This window comes from Embiotoca jacksoni, unplaced genomic scaffold, assembly GCF_022577435.1.
Source record: "Embiotoca jacksoni isolate LCO1_2020_lvr unplaced genomic scaffold, fEmbJac1.0.p SCAF_19, whole genome shotgun sequence".
In the NCBI taxonomy this organism is placed as follows: Eukaryota; Metazoa; Chordata; class Actinopteri; family Embiotocidae; genus Embiotoca; species Embiotoca jacksoni.
This window is the reverse complement of record NW_027185329.1, coordinates 1,865,865-1,876,336: the sequence shown is the minus strand read 5'-3', so window position 1 is coordinate 1,876,336 and position 10,472 is coordinate 1,865,865. Positions and strand designations below refer to the sequence as shown.

The 10,472-nt window shown below is 41.7% G+C and overlaps 1 protein-coding gene across 1 annotated transcript; it reads right to left on the bottom strand.

Moving 5' to 3' along the window:
• Positions 1 to 3,651: 3,651 nt before the first annotated feature.
• On the bottom strand, positions 3,652 to 9,014 carry LOC138200382 (regulator of G-protein signaling 4-like). The gene is made up of 5 exons (XM_069152985.1): positions 8,899 to 9,014; positions 8,555 to 8,659; positions 6,989 to 7,053; positions 5,398 to 5,561; positions 3,652 to 5,181 (listed from the first exon to the last, which is right to left on the bottom strand). Exons 1-5 carry the CDS (start codon positions 8,940 to 8,942, stop codon positions 4,933 to 4,935), a joined length of 627 nt encoding a protein of 208 aa, XP_069009086.1. The 5' UTR covers positions 8,943 to 9,014; the 3' UTR covers positions 3,652 to 4,932.
• Between the last annotated feature and the right edge of the window lie 1,458 nt (positions 9,015 to 10,472).

Here is a 10,472-nt window from a genome sequence, read left to right as displayed (position 1 = left end):
CAGCTCGTCAGCTCCTGACCCGCCAGCCTGCTTGTCCAGCTGCCTCTCATTGTCTCATTAAGCCCTCCTGTATATATAACAGTCACCCCCCACATACACTCTGTTGGATCCTCTGAACCCCTCTGACCCCGAGCTGCTGCTGTCACGGTACTGCTGTCCTTACAGTAATTGCATCACCAGAAATCTCAACGAAGGGGTGGGAAGTCTTTGTCCAGGCCGTTTATATAACGGAGCAGATTTTATTTTCATTAATTGCCTCGGTGCCCTCGTACTTTGCCGCAACTGGCAACCTGTTAACAAAGTCAATATACTAGCAGAGAGGAAATCCAATGACATAATCGGGGTTGGCTAACAAATGACATAAATCTGAGGTTTTAATTTGTTCTATAAACAAGAGTTAAATTTAGTGCTTTATATATTTATTTCTTACCTCATTAACGCAGCTTGGAAAAGGCAGGAAGTCCTCCAATTATCTCAAATAAGGTGCGCAAATTAAACTTCATGTTCCCCAAAGTCTCTTGCACCGAACGGTATGTTGGATAATGTGATTTCTAAAGTGATGTTGCAAGTTAAAAAATGAAAGCAATAGGCACGTCCAAAAGCCTAAGTCAACATGGCATCTTAAATCTTTGTGGGGTTTTTTTTTTTTTTTGGTAATAAATGAATCCAACCCCCTTCAGGCTGTTGTTGTTAAATCTCAACGTTTTGAAGGGAACAGTGGCTGTAGCTCTGTAAAAGGACTCTTATATTGTACAGAAAAAACATTGCAAGAATACAAAAAGCTTACTTTTAATTTTCAACGAATATTAAATGCTAAATCAACTGTAACTAGAACAGTTCCCGGATACCAAATATGATTTGTCTCTGGCCGTTACCCAAGACATCACCCGGTCAAAGTAACCAGCTTACAAAATGAGGATTGACAAACGAATTACAAGCCAGGCTTCACACTCACACGTGCTCACATGTCCACCACCTTTATATGTGACAAAGTAATGCATTTGAACCTTAAGTGCATTCAATCCAACCAAGATGGCAACCTTTTAATAGCTCAGCCAGTGCTCACTGCAGGTGTCCGCTGACTGCCCACTGATTTTAAAAACGTTCAAATTTGGTCCGTTTGATGGTTTGAAAGTTGCCGCTACGGGATGCAGAAAAAGATTTTACCTCCAAAGGTGGAGACTTTTATCGTGAAAATCAACATCGCCCCTTTCGATCTCCTCTCGACGATAACTCCGAGATCCAGACGTGCAGCCTCAGGGACACGCGTGTGGACCGAATGTTACCGATAAGTGAGTTTCGCGCTCGCGAGTGTCAGCGGGTATACGTGCCTCCTCGCATGCATGATCGCATTAGAGCGCCAGACCCCGCTGTCGAGTTTTTAATTAGCAAAGGCCTCGCAGCTGCTCGGAGGGCAGCAGAGAACATCCAGCGATAAGCGAGTTAGCGCTGAAATTAAGCTCCTCTCAGGGCCTCAGAGTCTGAGCCTGGACAGGCTCCGGCTATTACAGCTGCCGGCGAAGGAAAAACGTACACAAACACAGGCCTTGTGTGACATAACCCCGACATGATATGATGCAGATATGTTTCTCTTTACCCAGAATATAATGTAGTGTGTGTGGTTCATGGGAGGAAATACCTCCAGAGCTGCTGAGCCAAAACATCAATGCTTTACTCCTTTTGAAGTATTTCCTGTTAAAATGAGACAACGGAGGCCGTAACAGCAATGAATCAGTCTTTAGCATGACACCTGTCGAACGTTGGCGTTTTAGCATGCCGATGTCAGCATTTATCTCAAAGTGTATCTTGTAAGTGCCTTTTGGAAAGACTTATGCCGATTTAGTTTTTAGTTCGGATCTATTATGGGAGGCATCGTAGCGGTCCAGTATAGTGTAGAGGGGGCTAAAAGTGGAGCTAATTTAGCACTTTTAAGAACAAATTGATTTATATTTTATTTTTCATCTTATTTATTTATTTTGTTCAGAGAGCAGCTCGTTGTTTTGTCATTTGTCTTGTACAGATGTCCGGGGTAAATGTGGTCATGTGTTACGGCTGATATAACAAACATGAAGAGTTGATTTTACTCAACAATGTAATGAATGCGAGTCTGGCAACTCCAAAAAAACATCATCCAGCCTGAAACAAACTTCACCGCCAACAGTTTTATTGTGGAAAATCTGTCACCTTTTTATTCATAGTTCTTCGGAAATGTCAAAGGAATCAACATAATGATCAGATAAAATCCAGGAATAAACAACAAATCAGTCTCATCTTTTGGACTCTGGTCCAAAATGTAAATGTTTTGCTGCTGGTCTCCTCAAGCAGTTCTCCATAACCACTCTCAGGCTCCCGTTTATTTCAGATGATGAATAAGACGTCACAGAAGCAACGCCGGCCCCTCGGCGGATTTATCGCTTTCTTGCAGACTCCTGTGATTTACTGTAGCTGCGGAAATTCATGCGCACTGAGGCTGACGCTAAGCAGCGTATCCAACAGACACAAAACATGTATGTAGTCAGGAGGAAGTTGGCGTCTGCTGTCGCACCGATCGTCTACTCGCTGGATAAATTAATCAGCAAACAGCTAAACACGCTCAGGATGTCTTCAAGGCGTGACCCATTTCAGGCCCTTCGTGGAAAAAGCTGAAGTACGAATCCACTTTGAAGAGCCTGTGATAGAGTTGGTGAATTATTAACCCGAGCAAATATTCTGCCTCTAGAAAAAAAAAAAAAAAGCCTTTCTAGGCATCTTTTCCTCTTTTTTTTTTTTTTTTTTTTCTCTTTCTAAGCAGCAAAGCCAGAATTAATAGACGGTAAATATTTATGCGTGTTCGCCATCCGTCTAAGTTAAATGCGGAGGAGCTGTTATTTACCATATTGGTGTGTCATGCTCACGAATGTGTTGCCCTTAAATAGGCACAAAGTCAGGTTTCTGCACAAAACATTCAGTTCTGATGTTTGGGCTCACTAATATTTAAACCTTCGTCGGCTTTTCATACCGCGACGTCTAAAGCAGTTTCTGTAAATGAAAAGATGCTCAAAACTGTGCCGAACAATCTGGGTGGGAAATAAACAGCTTCAAGCAAACCACTGAGCTTTTTCTTTTGTTTGTTTGTTTGTTTTGTTTTTGTCAGCAAAAGCCCATTGAAATGCGCAGGGAGATTACATTTATTAAGTAATCCAGTAAATTGATCAAGTTTTGGATCTGAATTCTGTCTTGATCATGAAAAGTATAGTCGTCCCGATGCAAAACCATCTTTCTTTCTTGTGTGCCAAGCGTCCTCCGAAGATGATGAGATAATATTGTTTGATACTGATAATCATCTGTAATCTTCAGACGTGACACAATCACTGCCGGAGATAGCCGAGACCTCCCTCCGCCTGATGATTATGGATGATTGGACAGTCTGTGGTAGACTGGGAAAAAAAAAAAAAAAAAAAAGACAACAATATGTATGTAATAAAACTCATTTGTGGAGATCAGGAGATTTTAGTCATAAAAAGTCAAGCTTGTGGTCGAGATCATAAAATAAAAGTCTGCTGCACAGACAATGAATCCTTTGGTGACGTTTTCGTGGAGATCATCAAACTCTAACTTCTGATTATCCGACACAATTTTAATTTGTAAATAATCATACACATATGACATAAATAGGACACAAGACACCGTTTAATAAATATCGACATACAGTAGTTTTCTATTATCACGGAATACATTTCAATAGAACAACAGATGACAGTTGTTACCGTGGTGACACTTCGAGATACAACACCAGTTTTTTTTATGTTTATTTTTTATTTGTATTTATTTTTTTTAGCACAACTTTGTGACTCGTTCAGAATTCGCAGAATCTACGCTACCGCTAGCAGAGCGCGACCAGAGGGCGGAGATTTTTGCCGCCGTCGGAGGACAACCAGACCAAAAGTCAGAGGACAGACGTTGAAATAAATGACCCTGCTCTCACTTCGGCGGAAAGCCGACGTCACCGTATATCGTTACCACGGTGACCAGATAGCTTGGTCATGTCTGGACACGCGAAATTGTAAAAACAAAAAAAAACAAAAAAAAGCCATCTGTCTGAACGATGCCGTTGTGACGTCAAAATCATCCGTCTGCTGTCGTAGAAACGTGGAATAACTAATGAGTGGAAAATAAAAATAAAAAAAAAAAGACCTCGTAGCTGATGTGAAGCCACAACTCAGTGTGACGGGAAAAATACTGAGACTGACTGCAAAAGTACCAACAACAACAACAACAACAACAAAATCTTTAAATTCAACAAACGCCGCCAACATTTCAACGCTGTTCGGTCGGTCATCCTTCCTGCCGAGGTCATGACATAAAGGCTCTCGACATGCAGGTATTCAACATAGTTATGACTTCAAACAAACAACCCGTGCCGCTCCACTGACGGGACGTTTCGGTGGAAGCTGCGTTGTTTTGAAGGTGCATCTTTGGAGATTGATTTCTGTTGAGGATCAACGTGACCTCGTCGCCATCTGGAAGATCAGATTGACGTTTTCCAAGCAAAACGGAGACGAATGCAAAAGCTTTGGGTTTTTTACGCACTCTGGTTTTATGTTGCACGCGCTCAGATCGACCTCTCAAAATACATGAGATCTGATGGTGAATGCAGAAATGGGAAATATTACATAAATCTTTCTTGGATATACATATATATATATATATATATATATATATATATATATTCACAAGAGGACCTTTGAATAACAAAGACGCAGAGAAATAAACGGCGAATATAAGTGTCCAAAAAGAAAAACGCATCTCATGTGAACCTTTCAAAAGTCACCTTGGTAACGTCGGTTCTTCCTCGTCTTGTGAACACCGGACACAAAGCTGTCAGCGTCTGCCCTCTCACACCGTTTCAGTCTTTCGCCACCTGCTTTTTAAATCTTCCTTTTCTTTCCCGTTTTAGGCTCCGTTGGTCAACGCCCGCCTGCCGTCGTCGCCGGCCCAGCCTCTCTTCTCGTTCGTCTTCTCCCGAGCGGCGCCGCTCTGTTTCCGACACAGATCCCGGGTCAGGTCGGATCTGAGGAAGCGCCTGTAGGAGTCCTTCTCCATCAAGTTGTAGATCGTCTTCTGAGCCCCGTCAAAACAGGACGGGCAGGCGCTCTCCACGTTCCGCCTCGTTTCTTCTCGGGTCGCCGCGTCCAAGTTCACCTGAAATTACGCAGCGCGAGAAGAGGAAAAGTTTCAGGTGCTGAGACTCAATCTTTCGGCAGCTTGACAGAAGAAGACCATCGGAAGGGCTTTCGTTTCAAAAAAGCAACAAGGAAAGACCGTTTTTGGCAATAAATGATGCTGTTTGGGAAATATTTCTTGTTTCTTTGAGGTTTTACACAACGTGACTTTGTTTTACAAAACAAAAGTAATGACCTCATGAGGGGCGTCCTCCTCAACGTAGAGCTGGTAGATCTGCTTGGCTCTGCTCGCCAGCTTGGAAGCTGCAGTCTTCTTGTAGTCCTCGCAGGCGATCCAGAAGTCCATGTTTTCCTGGCTGAACTCTGACCTCAGGAAGTTGGTGAAGACCGTACGACCCGCTGACACAGGAAAAAAAAGACAAAAAAAGTTTCCATTTAGTGTCGAATGCGCTTTCGGAAGCGTGGACGGAGATAATTGTTGAAATATATTTATGCGACAATCTAGATACACGAAGTCTGGCACACTTGGTTGCCAGACTAGTGACGAAGGAGTCCGACACCTGCTCAAAGCCAGCTAAAATGCGAGTAACTACCTATCGGGAAAACTTTGATTCGGCTCCGAACTGCTCATCGGCTTCCTGAAAACAACAACGAACCATGAAAACATTCATTTTGAGACCTCGGGACGGGTCGCGGCGTCGCAGGCTTGGCGTCGGCTGTCCGCGGGGAAGAATTACACGACTTCAGCTGGATTGCTTCACAGCAAAAACATTTTTTAATTCAACTGGGCTATTACATTATTTTTTTTTTGAACAAGATATTAGAATTGCATCCCCGTGTGATGTGTTCCAGTAATCGAGCCAGTTAATGGACGAGCGCATAACAAATATAGATGTCATATTTTCATGAGTTTCATAAGCTCGAAGGCCAAACGATTGTGACAAACAAAATCCGATCGGGCCGATGAGAGCGGGACGGATGTAGTCGTGAGGGCAGAAGAAAAGACGTGACGGTGATGTTGGGGGATGAGGTCATGGAAAGGAGCGGGTCAGAACTCGGCTGCTTCCCGCAAGGCCGTTGCTCCGATGTTTTTTTGTTTTTTTTTGCACGCACACACACACACACACACACACACGCACACACACACACACACACACACACACACACACACACACACACTGGGATTCTGAGAAGGCTCAAGCACACACACACACACACACACACATATATTCTCTGCACGGGTCAGCGTGACCTGAGTGGGCCGCTCAGTAGTGCCTTGTGACACGTAACAGAAAAACTAGAGCCTGAGAATGCATCAAGAGTTTCTGTGTGTGTGTGTGTGTGTGTGTGTGTGTGTGTGTGTGTGTGTGTGTGTGTGTGTGTGTCCTTCACTTCCCTTTAACATCAGGATCACGGCATTAAATTGTCAGATGATCTTTGCAGGGCGATGCTAACTCATTCAGCACTTCTCTGTTCCGCATTGTCGCCCTTTTATTTCTCTTTTTTTTTTTTTTACTTTTACTGGCAACTATCAGCAATGGATGCAAAAGGTCACGGCCTTTCCTGATCTCATGAATGCAGCAGCATCGTGTCACATGAGAATTATTATTTTGTGGGTCGTTGTCTTTTTTTATAAACCCAGAGAAACAATCCGCTGAGAATTAAACTAAACGCCGAAATATCTCCCTGGCGGTTAGCGGCGATATTTGTAGGACTTTTTTTTTTTTTTTTTTAAGTCCTCTGGGCTTTCTTTTGGATTTGAAGCTTGAGTTTCTGGTTTTCTTTGGGATTTTAGTTTTAGGTGTGAAAACTGATGTAACACTTACTGTCACTGCTCATCACATGACTGAAACACTCCTTCCATTTCTCGACTTCGGCCGTATTGGACGTCCTAAAACAAACACAGATAAAGAATGTGGTTTTTTTAGACTCTCCATGTAGGGATTTCCCATATATTTATTTCTATTCAATGTACTGCAGTACAGTAAAAGACACAAAAATATTTGCAGGAGGGTGTTTGGTATGGTTTTACATTCCCAATTTTGCATTAAACATTTTCCACTGTGAATGAATAAGGTTTAATAGGATGATTATTGTAGCACCACCGTGCTGACTTCCAGCCATCCCTACAACATCGATTAAAAAAAAAAAAAAAAAAAAAAAGAGAATCCTTGTCAGATAACTAAATCACACTGCACCGAATCAATGATCAATAATCTAATCACGGCAGCATGCGTTATCTGACATTTACAAAGTAAAAGCCTCTAGAATAATAATACCGCCTTAAAGATTTCATCGCTCTTAGGAACAACAGGCGTTATGAGAAATGATCGATCACTATAGACGCAGTTAGAAATTGGTCATTGATACACATGTTCATTACTTTAGTTATGACGGTGAAGTGCAGAGAGGTTTTCCAACATGTCATCGTGTTGTACACGAAGGGAGCGATTCTGCCAATTACAGCAGTAAAACTGGATATTGATTATCTATAACTGCCTCTGAATGCGTTACATCTTAGTAAAAGAAAAAGAAGGCATGGTCAGGCTGAGTGTTGTCAGCGTTAAATGTCACATAAAGTAAAAAAAAAAAAAGAAAAGAAAACGGTAATAGGCTTCCAGCGAGGTAATTGAATTTCAAAATAAAGCTCTACCAGAAATGGTAACCAAACATACTTTATTTACCTGCATTTTCACACTTACATAAAAGTGATGGACTGATTTCAGAACCCCCCCCAAAAAAGTTAATGCCTATATATATTATAAAAAATAAAAAATAGTAATAAAAAAAAACAAGCAGCAAATTGTCTATTTCACAATAAATAAAATGTCTTTCCAGCAAATGCATTAGAGCAAACTCTCCAAGTTCAAATGACTCATCCAGGCTTGAAGGTCTCCTCCCCACCTCCCTCCCCCCCCAACACACACACCTTTTAACACAGAGAGCCCATTAAGCCTGTCATCAAGTCCGAGGATTCAAATCTCAAGTCGCTCGGGTTGAAGTCAAAGCCAAGAGGCGGCTTGTTTTTAATTGTTATGTCATTTAGTTTCGGGGATTGATGATCAAGTTTAAGTGACTGGATTTAATAAAGGCGGATAAAAAGTCGTAGGGTTGATAAAAGATTTCCATGAAATCATTTTTATAACTGAGGAAAGTCCATCCTCCTCTGGGCTGTTCATACGTCGCCTTCACATTTCACAATTCTTCCATTTGGAAATACAAAACCATGAATTCCTTTTAATGCAACACATATGAATGGACCACTTGTAGAACTTTAAGCATAATCCTCGTGATTGAGTTCCTTGAAGATTAGCTTCATGTGGGATTTTAAAGAATAAAAAACACAAAGCAGACAAACATGAAAAAACAAACAGAGATTTAGTTCCTCTGACCTCTTTGCACTCGTGGCAGCTTTCTCTTTCATCTGCTTCTGATCTGTCGCTTGGTGTTCGGGCTTCTGCAGCAAGAAGCTTATTTTGTGCTTGATGTCTTTGGCGCTGTGGAGAAGCAGAGGGGGAGGGCGGCGGGGGGGGGGGGGGGGAAGCACTTTTAGAAGATTTCGGTTTGTTTGCATTGATAATATCTACACAAACAATTTACTCGATCACGTTTTTTCTTCTTTTTCTGTATTTAATTGTTGATTTGAAGCCACTCAAAAATGACATTTACAGTGATTTCTTTTGCAGAAAATAAACACTTATATCCAGCCTGTTGCTCAAACTACAAATAAACGTACCTTTTCAAGCATGTTGCAGGAAGGGTTGCAAGTCCTTTACACATGGTGGAATACTAAAAGATCCGACGGCAGTTCAACTGGGAGGCAGGAGACTTTTTATAGCAGTGTCCTACAGTGTCAGACAGCAGGCTGCCTTTTGTCTCCACCCACAGCAGTGGTTTTATACCTCCGAAATGTACTGACGGAGAACCGGCCAATCGCATCAGACCAGGAAGCGAGAGGGGAGAGAAAATGGAAGGAGGTGGGGGGGGGGGGGGGATGTACAGCAGATGGGATCGTAAGTATTCAAAACAAAAGGTGTTTTCCATTAGAGAAGGAGTTTCAGGCATTTGAGGAATTAATGTGAAGTCATCTCTCCATGTAAAAAGAAAAAAAATGAGAGCTCTGTGAAACTGAGCAAACACTAAAATCCCCACTTTGTGTTCTAGCTTTAACTCCAACTTCTGTACAGTATATAGTGAGTCACAGCGTGTTCAGGTCTTTTTATTTTTACTTTTTCTGTTTTGTGTTAAAGGGACATAATATAAGGGGGTTTTTTTGCTCTTAAAGGGGAGTTTTTTTTTCTTTCCGCTGTAAGAGGTTTTCTTGCTGTTAAAAGGGAGTTTTTCCTCCCTTCTTTAAGAGGTTTTCTTGCTGTTAAAAGGGAGTTTTTCCTACCTTCTTGAAGAGGTTTTCTTGCTGTTAAAAGGGAGTTTTTCCTACCTTCTTGAAGAGGTTCTCTTGCTGTTAAAAGGGAGTTTTTCCTACCTTCTTTAAAAGGTTTTCTTGCTGTTAAAAGGGAGTTTTTCCTTCCTCCTTTAAGAGGTTTTCTTGCTGTTAAAAGGGAGTTTTTCCTACCTTCTTGAAGAGGTTCTCTTGCTGTTAAAAGGGAGTTTTTCCTTCCTCCTTTAAGAGGTTCTCTTGCTGTTAAAAGGGAGTTTTTCCTTCCTCCTTTAAGAGGTTTTCTTGCTGTTAAAGGGGAGTTTTTCCTCCCTTCTTTAAGAGGTTTTCTTGCTGTGAAAAGGGAGTTTTTCCTCCCTTCTTTAAGAGGTTTTCTTGCTGTTAAAAGTGTCTTGGCTCTGGGGGTTCTGTCCTAGCTCTGCTCTATTAAGTGGCCTCTCATCGTCTGAGTCTAACTGCCAAAGACTTCAATAAATTGTTATTCACGCCTAACGGTCTCTACTTTGTTGAAATTCCCTTTGTATTGTTTCATAGTTTTAGTTGTTGTTTAGTTGTTCTACATTATGGGGTCGATTTATCCAGACTTTTTACTGGTGCTGAATGTTAAAACTATCCTGCTCGTTCATGTCAGGTATAATAACAACAATTAACTTGGTCAAACAAAGATGAAATGGCAGCAGAGCAAGAATGCAGCATGGAAATCAATCGAATGTGTCACAGCTGATTATATAAAACTGACCTTTTTTTATCTGCTGCCAAGAAGCATTTGAAAGCAATCCAAATGTTCAAACTTCCAGATGGCTGGATTTTTGTGGCGCTGACGAGTCCTCCGACAGAATCTCCATCTCTGAACATTACAAACGAGATGTGTTTGAGAGGTTTGGGGCCTTCAATCGGGATTTCTCTCCATCCAT